Source organism: Takifugu flavidus, chromosome 7, assembly GCF_003711565.1.
Source record: "Takifugu flavidus isolate HTHZ2018 chromosome 7, ASM371156v2, whole genome shotgun sequence".
NCBI lineage: Eukaryota > Metazoa > Chordata > Actinopteri > Tetraodontiformes > Tetraodontidae > Takifugu > Takifugu flavidus.
This window is the reverse complement of record NC_079526.1, coordinates 8,202,357-8,226,497: the sequence shown is the minus strand read 5'-3', so window position 1 is coordinate 8,226,497 and position 24,141 is coordinate 8,202,357. Positions and strand designations below refer to the sequence as shown.

The 24,141-nt window shown below is 44.1% G+C and overlaps 1 protein-coding gene across 12 annotated transcripts in view; it reads right to left on the bottom strand.

Annotated features, from left to right (window-relative positions):
* elavl4 (ELAV like neuron-specific RNA binding protein 4) overlaps window positions 1-24,141 on the bottom strand; it is a 59,803-nt gene that overhangs the window by 17,313 nt on the left and 18,349 nt on the right. For 5 of the 12 annotated variants that reach the window (XM_057039172.1, XM_057039170.1, XM_057039175.1 and 2 more), the window contains 5 exons: window positions 20,242-20,328; window positions 18,764-18,820; window positions 16,303-16,549; window positions 6,941-7,044; window positions 2,861-3,013 (listed from right to left, as the gene is read on the bottom strand). In XM_057039172.1, coding sequence (XP_056895152.1) covers window positions 2,861-3,013; window positions 6,941-7,044; window positions 16,303-16,549; window positions 18,764-18,820; window positions 20,242-20,328 — 648 coding nt within the window. Of the gene's footprint in view, window positions 1-2,859; window positions 3,014-6,940; window positions 7,045-16,302; window positions 16,550-18,763; window positions 18,821-20,241; window positions 20,329-24,141 lie in introns of all 12 variants that reach the window. The other 7 variants (XM_057039174.1, XM_057039178.1, XM_057039180.1 and 4 more) reach the window with 3 other exon arrangements.

Below are 24,141 nucleotides of genomic sequence, written 5' to 3'. Positions count from 1 at the left end.
TTATATCTGTTTCACAACGAGGCTGGTCCAAACTGGCTGTGAAAGCACAAGCGCACGGCCTTGCTACCCTCCCTGAAGGTTAGAAAGAACAGAAGGAGGGCGCAATCTGGCGCGCACTATTTGCACCGATAAAGAGACAAAACATGCTCATCCATTCAGAAGAAATCAATAGGCAGAAGGAGGGAAAGAGAAGGGCACAGTGACAAAGGAAGCGATGGAGAGATGCCTTTGTCGAATTGATGTGGTGTTCACTCTCTGAGTCTCTCGGGCAATTTGGCAGTTTTAGTGGATTTTATTTGTCACTGACTGATGTCGGCACTGGATTTTTAAAAAAATTCCTTCTTGTCTTTCTGCACAGAAAAGTACATCAGAATGTCTGCCTGTGGCCACTGGGGAAAATCCAATACTTCAACAAAATGTCTGTGAGTGGAGGTTTGTGTTATGTGTGTCACCTGTACAGTGTAGTGCAAATATCAGCACAAATGGTCTGGAATGCTCAGGTATGTCTCGATAGCAGACAATGAATTAATGAACTGGATCTTAATGCTGCAATGAGAACAGCAGCAAGGAAGCACCTTCAATTGCACCTTCACACATGCACCTACAGAGCGAAGAGGAGTGTGTGTGTGTGTGTGCGCGCGCCCAGATGAGACAGCAGCATGTGACTCTGAGGACCTTTCTAGAGTCCTCCATGTTTTTAATCAACAGCAACTGTAACATCTAATTGATCATTAACATTTCTCCTGCTGATCCTAATCCACCTGGGGAGACCTTGCAGAACATCTCTCTCACACTATTATCATTCACGTCAGTGTGTCCCTGCCTGTGTTTGTGTGCCCCTTCATAGACGTGCCAGACTCTGCATATTTGGATTTCATAACAGGTAAGTGTGGCGGTAGTCAGGGCAACAATTAATGCGACTGGGGGTGACAGGAAAACAACAGGCTCACACGTTCTGCTCTGTCTGTGGATTATACCAGCGAAACAGAACTGTAACATTTACCTTTGCACTAAAGACCAGTGGATGTCTACTACAAACAGCAAATGGAATAAATTATTCTAAGTCAAAGGGATCACACCCAGTCAGGAGCAGAGATGTCGCCTGAAAAGATCAGTTTTAAATGACGCTGGCCTAAATTCATGTGAAATCACCATGACTTGAATATACGTGACCACTCCTCTGTGGCCTGGCTGCATGTCAGACCTCCTGGTGATAGAACTGTTAGTGGAGACGATTGTCAAGAGATGGCTCACTCCATTTAAATGTGTGCCGTTGATGGCAGACATCTTTTCTTCCCTCATCTCCTCCACCTCCGCCCAGCTCTCCCGGTGCTTCCTCCCTTGTCTCATTTCGTCCCTCTCTCACATCTCCGGTCATTCCCACTCGCTGCCTCTTCCTTTCCTGCCATTTTCACTCCTCTGTCTTCTCACTGTCTGCACCCTCCCCCCCACCTCTGCCTCCTTTGTTTTTTTCTTCCTCCTGCTTCCTGCTTCCTCGTTTCCTTCCACCAGCAGCACTGATTCTGCTTAGGCAAATGAGCGTGGCTCCCAGCGCGCTGCTGCCTCTCTGCTTCATCGTACACACAACGGTGGAGCAGGTTGCAGCCTGCAGGAACTCACAACTCCTGAAATGGATCTAAGAGACACGCTGGAGGGGCTCTACAGTATTTTGGATGTAGTGGAATGTGTAATTGAGCGTGCACACTACACAGCTTGTGCCTCTCTTGTAATCACTGTTTTGGCTACGGCCCCCTCAGCTGGTCGGCGGTCAGAGAGAAAACACTCTCTCAATGAGAAAAACTGACATGAAACTAGCAAATCAGCCTGAAATAAATACACGAATGGCATACGATATACAAATATACACTGGATGCATATGGAATGACGTATACTCATTCATAGTATGTTTACTGATATAATTAATTTCACTATTGCCAATTAAAAGGCAAAACTGCTTCATCTTAACAGAGTTACTTACTTTTACTTTGAGATATCTAATGCAAAGTGAAGATGACGCAAAAAACATGCTTTATGTGACAGACTGCAATTACTCTGCACACACACCCACAAACACACTCTAGTCAGTGCTTTTGATGCTTTTCAAAGACACTAAAAAACATATGGGTTTGAAGGTCAAGAGCTCTACTCGGTACTAATGAACAAGACATTTGTCTGGAATTAACAGCCAAATTAAGTACATACTTGCATTTACTCTTTCAACAGAGCTACATGGCTCTAAGACGCCCCGTGCTGACAGCTGTCGTCTCTGACTGAATGAAAAACAGATTAAAAAACACTTTTCTCCTTCTTTACTGCTGCGAACATGAGCTGATCCGTACGGACACGAGCGTAAAATAACAGAGGGCAACACTTCCTTAAAATAGTACATCTGATCTGTGTCTCAAATGAATGTACTAATAACTATTAATAGTTCAAACGATTGCCCACGATTCCATATTTCAGCCCCTACTGGAGAGTGTTGCTGTGCTGTGAGTGGTGGTTCTTCTCCTCCGTAAAACCCATCTACCTGAGACGACACCGTTAACTGTGAGCCAGTGTGAGAGCGTCACACTTTAATGGTGTTTTACAAAGCGCGGTGTGAATTTTTGGCAGCGTATGACCTCCTCTGACATACATCTCGCAGTCAAAATCCAACAGGCAAGGCAGGAAATAAAACACCTGCCTCTGAGCTCAAAGGTTCGCTCAAACACACCGTTGCGCACACAAGTCACACCGGCACGAACCGTCCGGCTGACAGCTAGTCAAAGGAGAAAAAGCGGAGCTGTGCTCAGTGTGGAGTCTTAGCATGCGTGTCAACGTAAAGGTGTTAAAAAGAAGGAGGCGCTGCCCCATGGATACCTGTGACCTGATCCACGAGGATGCGGGAGGTGATGATGCGTCCATACTGGGAGAAGAGTTGCTCCAGCTCCTTCTGGGTCATAGTTTTGGGCAGGCCACTGACATACAGGTTTGCATCTCGAATGGAGGCTGAGCTGGGTCGTGCATATGAAACCTGCAGGAGAGACACAGTTCTGTGGCTTAGGAACATAAATGTGAGATGCAGGACATACTAACATGATCGGGGATTTTATTTGAAATGGATTATAGCAAATTAGGTTGAGAAATATTGTCTAGATGTGTGTTCCATGCAGCTGTGGCTCACTGCCTTTATTCAGCTTCAGAACACACTGCAGACATAACAATTGTATGACAAGAGAGGAAAGGAGCAGTGGATGGCTTTTTTCTTCATTTAGATTTCGATTCCTCACACATACAGTGAGTGAACAACCTCAAATCTTTATACTTTCCATCAGGCGGCATTTAGTTTGAGATGTGTATATCGGGGTGTGATTTCTCTGAGCACGTATCTTCTTCTCATTAGTGACTCTAAATTGCCCCGGGTGTGAGTGCTGGAAGATGGACAGGAAACCTGTTCAGGTTGCATTCCTGCCTCTAGCCTAATGTCTGCTGGGACACACTCCAGTACCCTGAGCCTTGTTTATTATGAAGCTGGAGTGTGAGGATGGATGCATACGTTGGAAGGGTAAAACCACATGCACATGTTGTCCTAAATTGGTCTGAACAACTATAAATCAGATCAGGACTGTTCTGCTGCTGAGGTAAATCCTGACATTTCCCTGTAACACCCCATCCACCCTGAATTATCTTCTTATTTTGCTGCGGTTGCCTGAGTTCTTTCTACAGTTTTCACACGGTGTGTGAACATAATTCTGCCATGTTAGATTTCAGAAGTGTCTCAGAAGTGGTTGTCGCATCTTCCATTAAAACAAAAAGTCAGAGATGTCAAATTTCCATGTTTGGAAACTTGTGGTTTGTGCATTAATCATTGCTGCCCTCTCTAAGTGTTAACACCGTCTGTTGCCTGCATGTATATTAGAACTCAGTTTTAGAAGCACTTTATTTCCTGGCTGAGTCATTTGTTTTGAGCTGGTTTGCTTGCTGGACTGAGCATCTCATCTGAGCTGAAAACAGAATATTTCCAATTATCCATTCTGTCAGTTGGTCCTACTTTACCAGCTGAGAGCAGGAAAACACAGAAAAGGCAAAGTCGGAATAAAGATTTCAAGACTCGTAAAGTGGGACCTTCAGACATCATTTGCAGATGGAAACATGCCTATATAGCTGCAACACATGCAGATAAATACAACAGTTATGTGTTTTGATGATGATTCTGCCTCTGGGGCTTCAGGGATACACGTTGCTTCATCTCATACGTAGCACATTGTGTAACTCAGTGCAGCCATAAAACATTCATGCGTTACCAAGAATAAGAAACGTCCTGCTGAAGCAACAGAAGTGAGATTATGAAACTATCTAACAAACTATGTGACCCATATGTTCAGATTTGGGGGGGGTTATTGGCTGTATGGAGCTGGGCTGGTAACAAGTCTCACATGCCACAAAAACGACTCAGTCAGAGGTATTTATGGAAGCTCCCAGCAGCTCCCAAAAAAACAAGCCAGCAAAGAAGGACACATTTGATGAAGATTTTGTTCCATTTTTCGGTACAGGATGGAAACCTTGTGAGCAGTAATGGGAGAGAACGGCATTAGAAACATCTTCCTCTTTGGCTTCTTAGCTCATATGTTGATTTTTGCTTCTTCTTTTCTCCTTGCTACTTGGGCCTTTCCTTCCACTTCCTTCCTGCACGCTGCCTCACTAAACATTTCGCCTTTTTTCTTCACCGTGCAGCTTTTCCTCATTTTCTCTCCTTGTCAGCCAGCTCCAGATGTCTAATCCATCAACACCTCCTCAAGCTGTGCGTGGTATTGTGTATAAATGTGTTATGCCTCATGAGTGTGAGTCTGCACATGCAGAAAAGTTGGAAGAAAGTGTGCAAGATTATGTGAGAGTCGCTCACTTTTGGCACGCTTCTTAGCCAAATGGAAGCACGAGGCCAAGCAGCTCACTTCTGGCACGCTGCTTGGCCTCACACCTCAGTGAGAAAGGCGCATGGCTGACAGAATCAGAGGTGTCACGGCAGAGGGAACCGCAGCAGCAAAAACGACGCTCTTCACAGATGCGTTGCTCCAGAGCGTGCAAATCTCAAGGCCAAGTGCTTCCTCACCAGTGACAGACTGGGAAGGGTGTGACATGGAAGAACGCCAAGCTAAATCCTAGAATTACCACGCTGCCATTTAATTTACCTTGTTACCCTTAAGGTATATGAGCCTGCTGAAGAGAGACGGAGGAAGAGAAGAAAGTAGCGGGGGAGGAAATGTAGTGTGAAGAAGTGATCGTGCCAGACAGAGATGCAAAGTTGTCTTCTGTCATTACGCAGACTGCCTTTATCTCAGTGACGACTTGAGGCAAAGCTCTGGTGACACGGGAGTGAGAGTGAATATCTGCGAACAGCGCCTGCTATTCTCAGTCAGGAGCATGAATCTCATGCTGCACCACTGACATCAATTCCTTATTTGCACCTTGGGTGTCCATGTTGGCAGACCTGCTTTGTGTGTTTCTATTTAAAGAGGAGAACGGAAATACGCCCGTCATAAACCTGTCCCTGCAGACGCTGCAGCCCTCTGTTGTTAGGTGTGCGGTTGTTGTGAAGTTGCAGGAACTAATAGAAAATGAAAAAACAACATTGCATTTTTGCCTCTACGCGTTACATTATCCACTAAATGTAAAACAAAATGCTTTATCCTGACTGGAGCAGCAAAAATATTTGCCTGATCTCAAACACTCACTTGTGGGATTTGTTTGAATCTGCCCGAGGGCTTTGCGGCCCTGCACCCCTTCCTTCATGTGTCTCACCTGTGTCTAATCCCACTGCACATTCAGGGACCTGGCTTTGTTAATCAGGTGTATCTGTGCTTCACCCTCTGATATAGTCACAGCCTTCCTGCTCCATTCAGCAGGAACTTTTATGTACCGCTGTTCACTGATGCATACCAATCAAAGTCAGCTTGTGTGTGTGCCGGTGTGTGTGGGTGAATATGAAATCCATCCACAGATTTTGCATATGCAGAAAAAGCGTCATTTACATTAGGAACATAACAGGACCTTTTATTTTCATGGGTTTTATGTAATCCCTGAGTGGACTGATGAAAATGTTTACCGAATGATGGAACCTGATGCTCCTTTGGTAGCAAATCAGTGAGAATACAGCTTTCAGCCATGTTAGTGTCCCACACATGGCGTGGAGGGATTCCCACTAGGAATCCCCAATCACAAGCACATGCTAATCCCATCCTATTAGACTGCATTACATTAGATCAGATTACATCGGTTGACAGAAAACGAGAATCCAGGGATTACTCCAGAGCAACAGATTATTGCCCAGCTTAAATGCAACAATATATCATCTGTCAGGCAGCCGAGGGGACGACGGCGTGTGAGCGAGCAGAGGACCGATGGATGCTGCTGAGGGTTCATTTCCACTCTTCAAGACATGTTTGGTGGAGAGAGTCGGCAGAGTTCTGGCACACATTTATCTGTCACAACCACCAGCAAGCCTGCACATTAGTCACACTATTAAAATGCAATAACAGAGTCCCCAATTATTTTGGAAAATATGCAGTGATTGACGTGTTTCTTCCCTTTTCACTCAGAGATATAATTTCAGCTTTACATGTTGACATTTAGAGAGTAATTAGCATATCAGCCCCAGTCACAAGCTTTTTAACATGTCTCTTTGATTTAGATGGTCTTTTCATTTCAGAGGCTCAAGCCTGTTAATCCCATCTTGCCCTCCAGCTCATGAACTAACGTCGCTATCTAAAGTGGCCTTGAAAGAGACCAAAGCAGCCTTATAATTTGAGTTGAGCATGACCACAGCAACAATAACTGGGATTTTATCAAATTGCAATTAATTCTTTGGAAACATTTTCTAGAAATGTCTTTCAATTATCTGCGTTTGCGAAAATGTCGTGCAAAAGTAATTATGCTTTTTAATTCGGGACACGGTGTCGGTTACCTTGATCGTTTTGGTCTGAAGTCTGAGCCCATTTAACGTGTTGATGGCTTTCTCTGCGTCCTTTGGATCAATGTAGTTGACAAAGCCGTAGCCCAAACTCTGCCCTGAAATGAGAGAGCAACAGAAAAACTTAGAAATGTTATATTCAATCAATAGCTTTATTTTTTGTCATTGTAAATTTCCACACCTATTTTGCAGCAACAAAAACAGAATATCGATTGCAACCAATGTTGCTGTGTACCAGAAACCAAAACAGAACCCAGCTTCTGCTCCAATTCATGGACCCCCCTCTTGGAAATCATACATTTTTTCCTTGAAAATCCTTTGAAACTTCTCAAGACGAGACGAGCTCGCAGTGACTCTCGCCTGGAGCGCCAGAGTCTTGGTGCGACTCTTCTTGGTGCGATGTGTCATGTGAAGCCAGCTCTCTCTCGATATTCTAAAGCGCTGACGTATTAACACTCAACATTTGATACATGCTAAAATACATCCCAAAATGCTAATTAGCATGAGCCCTTGATGGTTTGGGGGAGAGTATTTAACTCTTAGAGATAACATGACTGACTAAGTATGTGCCAAACACACACAACAAACACGACCCCCCATTCCCCTCCCAGCTCCGTGTGTCTTATCCGGCAGCCTCCAGTTGAATGTGAAGCTGGCCTGACAGCTCCCAGTGTTTCCCCAACAGATCAAGCCTTTCAAAAGGCAAAGGACTTTTACAGGATGCCTCCAACCATCAGGGTTTTCACTTGGCTAGCATTCAACAAACAGCCCCTATCAAACGCCACATAGAAGCAGCAAAAAGCCCCACGTAGTCGCGCTAATGGGAACAGACAACGGTTAGTCAGACACAAAGTGAATCTCAAAATATGGAGCATGGCTGTTGCGCAAAATAAATACGTTTGGGCTATGGATATCACAGCGCTGAGCAGCTCAGCAGGAAGGGCCAGGAGGGACTTGTAGTCCCAACATCAAACAGCTGATGATTTTCCTCCTCTCTCGTCTCCTCCCTTTTCTCCGCTGAATTAACGGTGGATTAACAAATGGTTTCTATTGTTAATTAAAAACCCGACATCCTGAAGAGACCATGGCTATTTATAACTAACCTTCCTATCTGACGTCTCCATTATGAGTCTCAGATGACATCAGCTGGTAGGAGTGACCACTTAAATACAGCAGTTTACAGCATCTCATCTTATGAGATATCAAAGTCAATGCAGAAACACTTACAAATACAGCGTATGTCTGTATTTTGCACACTGATAATAAATCATAATGAAATTAAATTTCAAACTCCGTGGATCCTTATTGAAACTTATTTTTTACCAACACTCAGACTACCTCTAATGCTCTTCACTAACAGTCATCAGGCATCTTTCCCACCAAACCCACTCGACTCCCACTATTGCGTCACCTCTCTCACCCTGCCCCTCATCTCTAACAAGAAATGTGAGATTTGACAAGAGCGGCTACTGAAAGGTTAGCTGGAAATGAAGTGTGCTGAGGAAGAGCACTCATGTGAGCAAGTGAGAAGGGCTGGCTGCTGCTTAATGATACTGAAACTAGGAGCACTCGTTTAACGGTCCCGGGTGCCAATTGGGCCACACCAGCGGCCTGGTGAGACTGGGGATGGCATCACTGGAAAATGGAGACCTGCACCTGTATGTCGCTGTGGACACGAGGCAGATTGACACACAACTTGCTTCTTCACTCGTTCCCCTGGCAGATGGAGGACCTTCAGGGCTGGAAAGAAGAGGGTGTGAGCGCGGCTTGCGTCAGGCCCCAGATGAGAGAAGGAGCTAGGGTGGAAACAGGAGGAAATATCTGCCTCCAGCAGCAGGAGAGCTCCAAGAAGGGATTCCATCAACTACTATTTCTAGACCGAGAGAGCAGCTCACAGCAGGGAGCCGCTGACAGACGGGCTGGCTAGCTGTAGTTTGCACGGACGTGTGTGAGATGCAGTGCAAACACATGCAATTAAATGTGCAATATCTCCATCAGCACAAACAAACATAAGGAGTAAATCTAGCTGGTGAATATGTGACTGTGTTCAAAAAGCAGATCCTAAACCTTTCTGAAAACACTCCATCCTGTCCCTCATGTATGCGATGATTTGGTGAGATTAAGACCATCTGTTAGCTATATTGCGAACTCAGAGGCAGCAGGCAGTGTGGCTGACTTCAGCCCGTAGCAACACCTGCCCCTAAACCTCAGCAGTCCCCAGCAGGGGCGGCCCTACATGCTGCCTGCATTTGGATCACACCATCGGTTCCCTGCTCAGTTCTGTCCTCACTCTGTGGTTAAGCACAGTTTAGACGCAGTTTAGAACAGCTCAGCGTCATTTAGCCTAGCATGACGTCCTAGGGGTACCGAACAACAAGGCCGGCTCGTAATGCTTTGCATCATTAGAGCAAAATGCTTTCGCTCTGGAGAACAGAGGAAAGAAAACAAGCTAATGCGTTACATGCGATAAGCAGGAAGTCATACTGTACGAGTCGTTTTCATCTTCATCTGTGACGGGTGGTTTACTGCTGCTGAAATATATTTGTCATTAAAAAGTAATCAAAGGTAGAAAAGTTGTTGATGGCATCGAGATTAAACCAGAGCTTGTCAAAAAGTGTACCACACCTCGAGTGATTCCGGATTTGAATCAATCTATAAAGAATTTAGAGGCAGTTATTCTACTCTTTTTATTATTTGGGAAAAAGACCTCGACAAAGTGCATCATAAATGGGATTTTAAGTGACAGAATAAAAACCGCCGCATGCTGATGCAGTACCTTAATGGATACATTAACTTAGTGTCAATTAAATCCAAGAACCCAAATGATGCATTGCATTCCATAATAGCATTTTAATGAGGTTAGGCATTCATCTGAGTTTGATTTGTCAGTTGTTTACAGTGCGCTGCAGCACTGACAGAAAGGTTCCGAGAAAATGTAATAACGGCAGACATGACATGTAGTTTACAGTACGCATAAATATGCAGAAGAAAACAAAAGTGGAGACTGTTAACAATATTACACTGTGTGGGAACGCTTGTGCTGTGAGCAAAACACATCAAATCGTGTAGGTTTAAGCAACATCCTTGAGCCTTATTATATTGTGCCACATTGGTTTGACTAACAGACTGTTCACACTGTGTGTAGGAGTGAAGAGTTGGGGGCTAATTTGGACTCATGAACTCTCTTTTGGCAGACCATTTGTACAATCTGACATAAATTGTATAGGGGGATAGACATTTTTTTTTCCACTGGTAAAATTCTATTTCTAGTGAGGAGCTCTTTGGTGTGCTAGCGAGGTGTTATGACTAAGTCCTTATTTGATTCCAGGGGTGCAGTAAGTAACCCAACATGTGAGACGTGCAAATGAGTGTAGTTTGAGCAAATTTCCTACCTGCCGACCCCCACTATGTAATTGCATCTTTCATTTTCCCCTCCTATGTGCATGCAAAGGCAGCCACATTGTAGACATGTCACACAGCAAATGCCATGCAGCCACGTGAGTGACGGGCATGTGCACTCAGAACACAGCGTCTACACATAGTTTCAGAGGAACAAAGCCGGGTTCCATGTTGCCTGTCATTATTTTGTACTTTTCTGTTGTATTATGTGACTAACAGCTCTGCAGTGCTGACATGAAAGCATCTTCATCTTCCATCATCAGCCAAGGCTCACACAATGCACTTAGAGCCTCTGATCTAGATTGGTAGCTACCAGTCAAATTGAAACCCAACACAACAGCTGGCAGAAGCCTCTATTTTACCTTCTACCTCGATGCAATTTATTCTTCTAGGCTCATGTTCTTGATTTAGTGAGGTGTACAAGAAAAAAGCCAAAAAGCTCATTTAAACTGTGCACATGTTTTGTCTAAAGATGGGTTTTACGTTGGTATCCGATGGTAACACGAGTATCCAAAAACACGTTTTCACATGTTCCCACCAGGACAGCAGCGGTGTTTTTTCTGTCATTTAAATGTCATGTCTGAACACACACATCGTGGGGGTTCAGGTAAATCTGCAGCAAGGGATCAGTGCAGCTTTTGAGTCAATGATGCTAACATACCTTGAGAGGTCAAGTTCCATCGCCCTGACTCGGGGAAATGCATTCAGTCAGTTTTGAAGTTATTGGCATTTTAAGAAAAGGCGCAGGGTGGAAAAGATGAGGCGTAGGGACATTGTCAAAATAAATGAATCGCACCCTCGGCTGCTGCCCTCTCTCAGCCTCTGACGTTTTGCCCCTCGCTGCAGAGGCAACTTCAGGCGGTGCTACCTGTGATGCGATCAGGTTTGCCAGCTGTTAAAAGGTTGTTACAGGCATCATGTGGAAAAGCTGCTCTATTCTTTTACTGTGTTGTGATATCTTGACAAAATAAATAAAATATTTTACATCCTGTGACGATGGTCGAAGGCCAAATCCTATTTGCATCGTACACTTTAGCAAAGAGACGCGATGGGGCGAGTGTGCAGCACAATGCTGATAACTAAATCACTGAAGGCAGCTGCTTCACCCTCACTTTTGCTTTCTTAAACCTGCTATTGAAATAATATCAATACAAATTTTGATGCAATATACTTGCTAGAATGCATTTGAATGCCTGAATCCTTTTAAACAATACTAAATTGGTGCATAAAATACTGTACAAGGATAGATTTTATGGTAATTACGATAAGAATATAGATTTTTACAGCATTTAAAAATGCATGATGTATTTAAAAATGGCCAAGCAAGTGGACTTTATTTCAAAGAGAAGACATTCAAATATGTCAACTGTAATCTCAGATTTCACCAAATCAGTGACTTTATTGTTGTTGCCTTCAAAGGAAACCCAAAGTCAACAACCCCAGAAACCCCAGCATTCGTGGAGGAGTATATCATGTGCCGTATACCGTCTTTATACTGTTTAGGTATTTAAATGTATAAACACAATCACTTCCCTGCCACACACAGGCAGCTACTGTACATCCCTCTCCCACTCACTCATTCAACACATTTTCCTTCCTGGGTTGCCAAGGTAGCAGCCACTGTTGTAGTCAGGAGGCTCCCACTCTCAGTTCCCAAGGCCCTGCTTCCACCAACACACATAGACACACACTTGCCCACGTAAAGGCTCAGGGACAAACAGACACACACACATATAAACCACCCCCTTGTGGCGGCTCCTGGAGCCTTGGGGCCAGTGAACTTCAGCTTTGAGTGTGTGGGCTGGATGGCTGGCTGTGCTGCTCGGAATCGGAGGGTATAGCTGACAGAGAAGCGCCATAAAGTCTTAGATAACCCTGTTACATCAGGTCTGCGGAGCCCACTCTGCATCTGCTCCGACTCAACGGAACGGAACACACCCAAAAGCTGACAGCATGTAGCTCTGCTACTTCAGTGCAGATGGTGTGGACAGACAGACCAGCTCTGTCCTGCAAAGGTACAGTTCACGGGGAAGTTCGTATGGGGAAGAACAAGCCTGCAGGCGCATTCAGCAAGTGGGTCTGAGGCTGACACGGGGGACAGTCACAACCTCTTGTGTTCCACGTAAAGGGCACTCGGAGCTGAATAAGAAGGAACAGAGGTGGTTTGAAGTGAGGGTCAGAGGAGTCGGGTGCAGCCAGGCGAGCTCTCAGGACAGCCAGCTCTGGGTCCTGGGCAATAGCAGGAGGAGGAGGAGGAGGTGGAGGTGGAGGTGGAGGAGTGGGCAGGCTGCTAAGAAGAGGGAGACAGGACATTTTCGGGACATGAGACTCTGAAACTTTAATGTGTGTCTGGCTGCTTGCGTCTGCACCTGAGCCTGGCAGCTCTCCTAATACCTGACTTTGGAGATGTCACATCCTTGCTTCATCTCCTCTCTCAGCTTTCTTCACACTATCTTCACCCTTCAGGCCATTTAAGGTCAGAGTTTCAGATAATTACAGCCAACCTGTGTCCTACCAACTGCACTTCACAATCTCCACATGAACAACAGGAGCCACAGATGACAAATAGCATCTTTTTATTTTAATGTTGCATGAAGTAGCTTCCTGTGAGTCCCATGGCAACATTTGAGGGTACTGTAATTGTGCTTTTTTGTAACAAAACAGCTAAATCAGCTCATTAAAAAAATGAAGCGGATCAACCCAGTGCAATGTAGTTAGCGATTTAGTTTGAACAATAAGGATGTTTTTGTTTTCAGCACAGTTCAGTAAGAAACATGATCATTTGTAAAGCACTTTTGCTCCTGTCTCTGCAGCAACCTGGAGTGAAAGGACAAATATTTCTGTCTGCTGTGAATGTATATTTCATTAGCAGAGAGTGGCATGCAAGCTACACGTAAGATAGTCAGAAGAATATCTGATCTGCTGTCTGTTTAATGAGAGCATTTGAAGGGTGGCAAAGCTCCACCCACTTGTCCTTGCACAGCAACTCTGGATGCATATTTTATGTTAGTACTGTATTATATGAAAGGTGCACTTAATGTTCCAGAAATAGGACAACAATGAGACTGGATTTTTGAGCATACATTAAATAAAAGCCATTCTTCTGTGAGAATTTAGCTCTCAGCAGGCTTCCATACGTCACTAAAGCTGCTGTCTGTCATAGATGCTCTGGCATTAGCAGCTCTACAGCCGACACCGCCGTCCATCTATTTTTCATAGCCAACATCTGCTTGGCTTGCTACAATGTCACTATGATTTGCATCGTCTCCCCTGATTCCATGTACAAAACCAACACATGAAAGGTGACTAAAATAGTGTGTGCAAAAGGTGCTACCACTGTGGTTTATGGTAATCTCTCTGTTACGATGTGGCGGTAAGAACTGTTTCATCTTTCCCAATTAAAAAAAGGTAAGTAAGGTTCAGCGCAGGAGACTGGCAGTAAACAAAAGTGTGAATTCCTGAGGACAGCGCTAAGGCAGGCAGCCAAATAGGTAGCATAACAGCTGGTAAACTCGGTGAACTGTTTACTCGTACAGCACAAACAATATGTCATCCTGTCCTGCAGTAACTGACTGTAAGTGGAGTCTGTTCAGATGAGAAAAAAACAAAACTGATGTGTGACACCCGGTATATAAAGCCTGAAGCATTTATGATGAAATATTCAGCTGGTAAGCATTCCTGTAAGCTGATGCATAAGCAGTATCCCCCAGAATGCTGCAGGATATGAGCCTACCCCCACCAACAAAACCTCAAAACAATACAAAAAAATATCCAAATCCATTGTTAGAAGCATTTCAATAGCTTTATCTGACAAAGCTACTGTGCTGCAGCTTGCAGAATGAAACCAAAACCAGTGTGAAGAGCAAACAGTCTGGGCCTTAAATTTCTGGGCTTAATACCTTAAGTCCTAATAGGAAAACACCACCAGCACCCAGCTGCCAGGCACCGTGCCATGGGTGCATATTTCATTGATGGTAAAAAGGAAGCCATTCTTGACAGGCTAGTAAAGCAAGAGACAGTTGTGTCTTTATAACAAATACAGAGCGAGGTACAGAATTTACAGGTGGTGGCCTAAGGCTTCTATACGAACAAGTGTGGGCAGTTCGTAGGTGCACGTAAGACAGATTTAAATAAAAGATTAACCTTCCTGTCTCTGTCATGTCATGAGAACACCAGACAGACGTAGCTCTGCAACCAGGCAGGCCGGATGGTAGGCAAACAAGCAGCTGTGTGGGGAGCATGAACGATGCCCAGAGGCGGCTCTATCTACCGACTGAAGTCAGTCAGGGTGACAGACGGTGCTGGAGTCTCTATGCCTGCCTGCGTCCGCCCAAGCCTGATGCCAGGCAGCATCATTGGAGCTGACAAGAGTCCACAGTAAACTGAGAGCTGGACAAGCACCTGTCTTCCTTTTCTAACTCTGACGGCTCTCATGTTCACACCTTGTCAGGACACTCACAGGTTTAGAAATGTATATCACAAGGTGCAAGTAAACCAAAACTGAAAAATTCCTGTTTGTTAGTTAAAGGAAGCACAACCACGGAAAGATGCTTCATTGTAACATAAACCATGATGGTGATGATTTACAGTGGCTGCTCATGGTCAGGTCTGGAACTAGAGAGTACAGATATTCAGAATTGGCTGTGGGACGCAGGGAAAATGGCCCTCTGAAGTGCACCCTGTAAGGTTGGACAAGGTAATCGCAGCCACAAGAGTGCAAAATAGGTATCAGAAATAGGTGTTTATTTATAAATGTTGATACTGATGTTAAGTCATCAGAGAGACCTTTTGCTGTAGAGTACAAAAATGCCATAAAAAGTTCAAAGTGAGCCAACACACATTTCCACCTCCAAGATTTCCCATTTATAGCCCAAGTAGATAGCGATTCTGTTTAAACCATCTACAAACATCTGCTGTTAGAGTGGTTTCACGCTGCTGCTCCGTAAATCCCACTTGAGGGGGAATTGGGAGAGAACACGGTGATGGTAATGATAGTATGTGATATCATAGCATTATTTTGGCTCACGTCGTCCTCCATTATCCTGGTGGATCTGACTCTCAGGCTCCATTTTGTGGCCCATTACAGAAGAAGGTGGTCCATAGGAGGAACTGTTAAACTGCAGACTGTGTTTCAAAGAACAAACACAGAAAGGAACAGGAGGCCATGTCCGGTTAACATTTAAAGTTGGAATTCTTATTGGACTTTCGGTTCCACTGACTCCATTACAGGAATCCAAATTTTGTGTTTATCCTCCCAAACATGTCTGTGCATGTGCTCGCTTTCTTTGCCTTGTCTGATATGTCAGAGAGGCTTGGAGAGCTTGACTTGCCTGCCTGCCTGCCTGGTACTCTTTAATGAGATTATCAAGAGAAGAGTGTCAGTCAGTAGGATCTAAAATGAAAGCCATTATGGAGCATTATCACAGAGCTGCACCACCCCAACCCCCTCTGATCCATCTGCTGCACAGCCACCCACACAGCCACTACGCCCAGATTACAGTCATGATTACCACCGTGAAGTGGTGCTTAATTTAAACACCTTTGGAGAACACGTGGCAGACTGGTGCCTTACAGAGGCACACAGCTGGAACACATGCAGAAGGCATAGATGAATTTCTTAGCACTCAATGGCTCTTTTTATGCAAGAATGTAGGGCGGCGGTCCTGGCGTACGTGCATACCTCTGTCACCAGTGTCTACAGTAAACACTAAACAAGTATTGGTGGAGTTTACTGTCTTAAAATAGAGATGGTTGAAGCAGGGTCTGAGTCTGCTCTTCGCTCTGATGTTTTGCTGTCAGTTGTGATGTTTTTCCAGTTTTTCTAATTAAAACTGAACTGAACGAGGAAAAACAAACACTTGAAGACCAGGTAGGACAGTGGATAGATTTGATTGTCAAAGTCTTTCTGATGCACCTCAAATCAAATAAAGACAAATGGCTCTTTGTGCGATCGGTACCTGTGATCTTGTCTCGAACCAGTTTGCAGGATTCAATCTCGCCGATGCTGCCGAACAGACTGCGAAACTCTTCCTGGGTCATGTTCTGGGGCAGGTAGTTGACAATCAGATTGGTCTTGCTGTCATCATTTGTTGGGCCGGTCTGCATGGGTGAAGGGCAGCCGTGGTTGTTGGTGGTCGGGCCGTTAGCCGTGGTGCCGCCTCCGCTGGGGCCATTTGTCACCGGAGCCTCCATGTTACTGATGATCTGGTGAGGAGGGGAATGAAAGATGGGAATGGTGAAGAAAAGAACCATCGTTGACGAGAAGAGCCACAAACAAAACAAAAGGCAGAGAGAAAGACAGAATTCAATGGAAACAGCCTCTCTACCGTATTTAGCAATTTCTAACAAGTACCAAAGGCTTATTGTGCTTATTGTCACAGATCAACAGGGGGTGAAAGGTTTTGTCCAAACACTGTTCTTAACTGGAAGTTGTTCTGTACGTACAGTCCATCACTAGTTGTTGAGATTAAAATATTAAGGAAGAGTGTAAAATAAAGGAAATTTACAAAAATGACAATTATAAGTGATGACCTGATTATCTCAGAAGCAGTCTTAGTACTTAGAAGATGAGCGCTGTCATGAAAATATAGCTCAGATTTAGCTCCTTCTAACAATACAACATGGTGCATAATCTGATGCACTGCTTAATCCTGTAATGGTATCAGAAACTAACATCCTGTAATTATAACATGAGATGTTTCATATGACAACAAACATGAGACAAGGAGAGGATAAACGGCTAAAAGACCAAAGAGTGAATTATAACTGCAGAGATCGGATTCGGCGCTGATGCTGCTGCTGTGACAGAGATGTTTTCACATCAGATTGTGCAAATTTGCTTTGACCTGTTCCAAAAGTTACAGACTGAAAAATGTTAAATAAGGTGAAAAAGGAGTTGTGGGAGGGGTGGGGGGCCGGGGGTGCAGGTTGGCCATTGTTATATGCTACGCACATCATTATTCCTCCAACAAAAGCAACGTAACTGTGAAATATTCCTACCTTTGATCAAATGAATGCCTTTGTTTAATAGCTTTCTGTGTGTTCTCTACATTACATACAGTTCAGTGCCACAGCTGGTTTACATGGATTACGTGTACTGCCGTGTTTGAAAGTGAAAAATAGCGCACCATAGTAAAGTTGAATATTTCCTAAAAATCCCTAAAAAATATTAGGTTTTACTATTTTAGCATGCAGCTCTCAGGGTGGCACATTATGACCCAACACACTGAAACCCAAATTAAGATGCAAATATTCTTTTATCTGACTCAATCAAATTTTTTAAAGTCATCACAAGAAATCTCTCTCTCTCTCTCTCTCTTTTCCCTGCTCCATCATTCAGCTATTTTTAACTAATCTTAAGTACACGCTGCACTAGGCTGGTTTTAGCAAAGCAGGAACAGCACACGAGCCATATTTCATTCTATTTCTGGACTATCAAAAGAATGGCCCTTTGTTCTAAATCTAATAATATAGCTCAAAGGAAAAAAAGAAAAAATCAATAGTTTTGAAAGAATTTTAGACGTTTACAATACAATACTAATCACTTCTGTTTTACTGATGTGCATCCTTTACTGCGGATGAAGCAGAATAATTTGCCACGCAGATGCGATAAATTCACCAGTAGTGACACAGTGACACTAATTTAAAAACATTGTACTTTCAAATAGGATCTTTAGGGATTTTGTGATTACAGTATGGACAATATTTATGTGAATGAATTCAGAGCTTATTGGGAAAATAACCAGAACAAAGACGTTTAAAACATGTTGAATCCAGAAAGTCTTTATACTTGTGCTTAAACTGGTATGTATGTTGACTGTACTGGCCTGACAACCAGTATGACGGGGATGTGAGTGGAAGCACCCATTTTTTGTCTGTCGAGGAAGATAGTCCACGCTTCCATTTCACATTATTCAGTGTTCTCTTCACAGAATTTAGGAGCAGAACTAACAAAATGCCCGTCTTGATCCAGATTCCACCCTCTCATGCAGCACACACTCACATATTTGAGAGATTGGAGAGAGAGACAGAGAGAGAGAGAACAGACAGGGAGATGTCAAAAAGCTCTTAAAATGAGAGCTGCATGCAAATTGTTCCTTTGACAGTATTCTTTCCTACTCGGTCAACACTCTACCAGAACAGAGACAGAGAGACAGAGACAGAGAAAGAAGACAGTGGGAGAGCGAGAATCAGGCTACAGCAGAGCTGATTGGAGAGGGCCTTATTAAATCTGTTTACATTGCCTGCTGGGCTCCATTCTGTCAAAGCCACTTTTAACTCGATGGGACGCTTTCAGAGGAGTTTTTTTTACTCCAAAATGGCTGCCTCTAATTAACAGGGACCTGGTGAGTCCCAGTGGCCAATTATATCCCTCTCCTTGTCCCTGCCCACCAGAATTTGTGTGGCTCAGCAGTTCACCTCATGGTGGCTGTGAACACTCTGGCTCCCCCTGCTCTCCCTCCACGTCGCCTGGTGCTGTGGACAGAACTCACATCAGTTTTTTCTTCATGGAACACACAGTTAGCCTCACAGTATTGCCTCTTTTACTTGAAAGTTGGTGTTCTGGAATCAATAGTGGACAGCGAGCTTCAAGTAACACATCTGCAGCTGTTGGAAACATAAGCTGCACAGCAGGCGGGCAATCTTTTCAGCTTAAAAAGGAATTCAGTCCCTCCAGAAATTTGTAATAGCACAATAATGGCAATTAAACCTTCTTCACTCCATCCCTGTGAATCCTGTGGTGCTCAAGGTGCAGAGGTGTGGCAAGATTTCCCATTTATCACTCCAACAACAAGTGCCCTTAAGAGACAAGGGGAAATGTTTGAATTCACGCGATCTTGGTGGACCACAAACTAAAGTCATCCAACAATCAGTACGTGCACATGCACAGCTTAAATGAGCTATGCTCACAATTGGACTTCGGCATCTTGTCGGAATTATTTTGCTTGTCCCAGTTTACACACAACGGAGAAAGTCAGATAACTGATGGAAAGATCTCCTCTTCAAAACTGGTGGCCATATATAGAAGAGCGCTTCATGCTACGCTGGCCTTCCTGAATGTTTATGTTTCAGGGTCATTCTCCACCATGGAGGATGTATAGCATGTGCACAGTAGTGGTCTATTTTAACTCCCCTCAAACTGTATACATGCTGGAGTATAGCGATTTCCCTTTGCATTGTCTAGGTGTCTGAGTCGGACACGGACAGCACCAATATTACTCAGACTAAGGCTGTTGTGACTGCGACTGTTCCTTGGAAAGAGAGACCCAGAGGTCAGCTGAAGCAAGCGTTGAGGGAAACCAACATCGGCGAGGCTGCTACCGCAATGCTGGAAGAATCCAGAACACGTATATTTGTTTGGTGATCCTCTGTCTAGCTCCTCTCTGCTTAGTGTTCTGACTCAACAAATTGGCTCAACAAATATTCTGCTGTGTTTAGAATGGAATACAGCTCGTGAAACTTGCATCCTCAGCTTAAATATTCTGAAATCATTTTAAGCACAGAATAAGTAAAAATAATACAGTTAATGGCACAAATTCACGGCAGTAAGCTGCAATAAAATGATATATCAATATAAAGATGACAAAATCCTGGAGGGACTGAAAGAATGGCTGAAGTGGTAAATAACCGGTCACAGATGCAACACTTTTGCCCATCTTTTATACAGCATATATTTTCAGGAACACATCCGCCTTCAGTATTTTAACCTTGCAAACCCTCCTGCCCTCTGTCTCCTGCCCCATCCATCACTCTCTGCTCCAGTTTCACCTGTCCCAGTCAGCAGCATCACCAACCACAGCGTTATAATATGCAAACACAGTTCAATAAAAGATCATATTACTTCAGGAGTGTGTGAAATGGCTGCTGCATCCACTTGGCAGCAGCGGTCTCCTTACCATCTTTGGCTGCGTCAGCAATCCCTTCTCTGCCCAGCCCTGGAGCTGTGGGAGCTCTGCCTGACGCCACTGTGTCTCTGTCGACCCCTACGGAGCGGAGCACAGGGAGGGATGCACAGCCCGCCGTCAGCATCATACACTCATTTGACAAAGTTTGGACTGTATTGGGATTTGGGGTGGGGTGATGGTGGTGTGGGATGGGGAGGGGGGGTGGCTCAGGAGAATGCAGCAAAACCTTTCATTACAATCATCCCATCAGGAAGACTAAAACAAGAGTGGCTCGGAACTTTGGGGCAGTTAATTGGTTAATTTTTTGTCTCGGAACTATAAATTGCAGTGATTTTCTTCACCTTTCAGAATTGCAATTGTGGAAATGTTGCCTCATCCTAATAACGGAGTTTTTCCTCTAGGTGTTTGCAGCAATTGAGAAAAAAGGATGTAAGTGTATGTTTGTGCTGAAGCCTGCAGATTGGTGTGGTGACTGCGATGACCTTGGCAGAGTTTATAATGAGGGTTTCCCTCTTGCTCTTCCTGGGTAAACAAGCCTGTGGTTGAAGAGACAGACATGCCACAAATGAGCAGTAGGTCTGCACACTGGCTCTCCAGAGCGGGGGGCTTAACTGCCTGCAGATATCTATGGATGCTACAAGCATCCAATTTAGCAACAGAGGAGGAGGAGAGGAGGGACGACCTCTGCCTTCATTTACTCCTTCAGTGAGATGAAGAGTAGGAGTGAGGGATCAGATAGAGGTGGGAGAAAAAGGCAAAGGCTGAGTAATGGGGAAGACACTTCCAGTACTTCAAAGAAGAGGAGAGACAGTGGTGGAGGAAGAGAGCGAGACTGTACATGTTCTGTTGTCAATGTGTCGTGTAAACTTGGGCAGGAATGCATAATGGAGGTCTAAATGAGAGCGAACTGTCAGCCTGAAAGGCAAAGAGAACCTACAGAGGGGCACAGAGGTTATGGAGAAGAAGAGGACAGGGAATACTGTTTCCAGTAGCTGTCAGGAACGAGAGAATATTGAGAGGTTTCAGGGACATCAGAGAGCCACCATTGTTTTAGTCTGCTGCCGATTAAAATAACAGTTATGCCAAAAAGGAAATGCAGTTTTCACATTTTTAACATGTTCCAGCTTTTGCTGTGTTTCACTCTCACACAGTGGTGTAAAAGCAACACAAATAACTCCCCCTTAGGAAAAAGGAGGCCATTCTAATTAGTTTTACAGCCTTCAAACAGTCATTTGGATCGACATCAATTCATCTCGACAAGAGGGCAGAGGGTAATACACACATTAGGCTATAGGCTGCCTCTAGAGCCGCACTCAAAAACCTAGCCTGGAAAAAAAATGACGTTAGGCAGAGGTGAAACATCAAAATCATTTTTCACCCATGCTGCAAAGGCGTCGTTTCCCACAGCGTGTCAGTGAAAGAGGAAATGGAGTGTCGCAGCAAGCAGCAGCACGGTGTAATGTGGTGAGTTTAATGTAGGAAGCGGTAAGCACATGTATACGTATGAGTGGCCATAGGAGCAGACGACATAAAGTACAAGACAGCAGAAATGTCACGAACATTATTGACTCCCTAAGAACATGTTTTCCATAAGTTTGTCCCACTTTCAAAAAAACTGCTCAATATCAAACGTGCGGCAACACGATGAAACAAACAGGCGTCCTTCACGGGCAAGGCGCTCGATTTGGTGTTGTTTCAGATTTTCTTGTCTGCGTTTGTCTTATCGCACAAACACACTCCCTTCTGATAAAATCTGGGATAATGGTGTGATGCAATTATATTCAGCAACCATTGAGATGAAAAACCTCTCATGGATACATTTTCAATTATTCAGGGAATACATTTCAGTCAGGGCTCTGATGCTTGGAAAAGTTATTATATAATCAATACACTCTATAACACCATTAATATTTGATGCCTCAAAAGTGCTTCCTGTCTCCTTTGGCTTCCGACCAATCATATAAAGGTACCGCAGTCAGAAAAAGCCTCAACTCCCCACAGCAAGAAAAGATGGAGTAAATATTTACTTTCCTCAACCAGCTGAGTTGAAAATACCAACCACTAGCTCTTGCCTGCTATTTTTTGGCTCTTGCCTGCTATTATTCCTGATATCACTTCCTGTTTATCGACTCCTAAAATGGAGTGTAGTAACGACCGTCTTCACATCTCTTGCCTGTGTCGGCTGTAAAACTACCACTTTACAGTACGTTATTGGTGTGGTCCAGGCGCCCACCCCCCCTTCTGTTTCCATCGCTCAGACTTGGCCAGGATGGATGGATGATGGAGAGACTGAGGAGCAGACAGTATGCTGCAGGATCTCTCTGCTGATAGACACACTGCTTGGCAGCTACAAAATGGTGCCTTCATGCAACCATCTGACTGGTCACATTGTGTTTCAGTTGTTGATAATATCCTTCTGTCTCGTCCCTCAACATTATTGAGATTATTAGAAAGAGAACATGAATTACATCAAATTCTCTTCCTAAAAAACTAAAACGCCTCACTTGGATTTTACTACCTCTTAGTCCCCTGATGCTGAATTAGAACTGGAGTTGATATCAAACTAACTGAGTCACAAAGAGATTAATCCAAGTTTACTATCTCAGCTGCTTGGACAGGCAGGTTCCCAGCACCACTCTCGCTGAATCGATTTTCAGTTTTCTTCTCTTCCTTTCTTGCTGCGCATCTCGCTTTCCATCTTTCCACCTTCACCGGCATCTTTTGAGCTTTGAATTGTCCTGCAGGTCGGACAGATCCTGGGCCAGATCAATCAGGGAAACTAATCTGGGACCCCCTCCGCACGCGCACACACACACAGACACACTTGGGGCGAGTGTGCACTCTGGCCTGCCTGCCTCCACTCTTATCGATCTGCATCTACTTTACTAAATGGATTCCTCTCTTCTTGTATCCTCCTCCACCTCTTTTCTCTCGGTGTGACTCAGAATAATAAATGCTCTAGACCACGCACAAGACGTGTACGTAAGCAATTTTTCATTTAACTTTGACTTGACTCTCAACACCCCCAATGTGTGCGGAGCTTTTATTATTTCTCTGAGACTGACGCAGCTTTCTGAGACTCACTGGCCCTCAGAGCTTCTGGGTAATAAGCACCTGTGTGTGATCAGGGGTAAAAAGAGGATGAGTTTTATACAGGAAACTGTTTTAACAAACATCAGTCACCCTCTTGTGGGGTGTGGTAAATGACTAGATGCTACTAGTCTTCCTGGTTTAATAGCTGAAATCAAAGGACAATACTTGTCTGTTATCAATAGGGATCATAATGTAAACCTTTCTCAAGAATTCACCTTTCTTCAACCTTAACTTGCAAAAAACCCCACACCCTCTCCTAATTGATGACAGAATGGAGGAATAGATAGGCATCATATTCATTTAATGAAAATGGGGTGAAGACATATCTAACATATTAATTACCTGTTGTTTTGTTGAGTTTCAATAGTTTCTTAAGGCTGACGAGTCACACAACAAAGGTTTCCCCACCATTTCCATTTAAATGCTCTTTTAAAGGTGGGACTGACTGTCTGGTTACATTCATATTTTACTTTTCTGCATTTTTATATTATCTTCCTGTGAAAAGTGGACAATTTAAAGATCATTTAACAGTATCTGCATTTACCATTAACATTTCTCTCTCTCTGTCACACACACACACACGCACGCACGTGTGCACACACACACACACACACACACACAGACTCTTTGCTGAGCTAAACTGTAGGCGGAACTGAAGCCATTTGTCCACTGGCTGAATCCCAACTCTGCACCAACGCATGCAGAAAATTGGTGAGCATCTTGACTCTGGAGATGACACTTCAATTTGTGCAACTCCAGTGACTTGTGCTCTGTGAATCCTCCCTTGCGGGGGTGTGC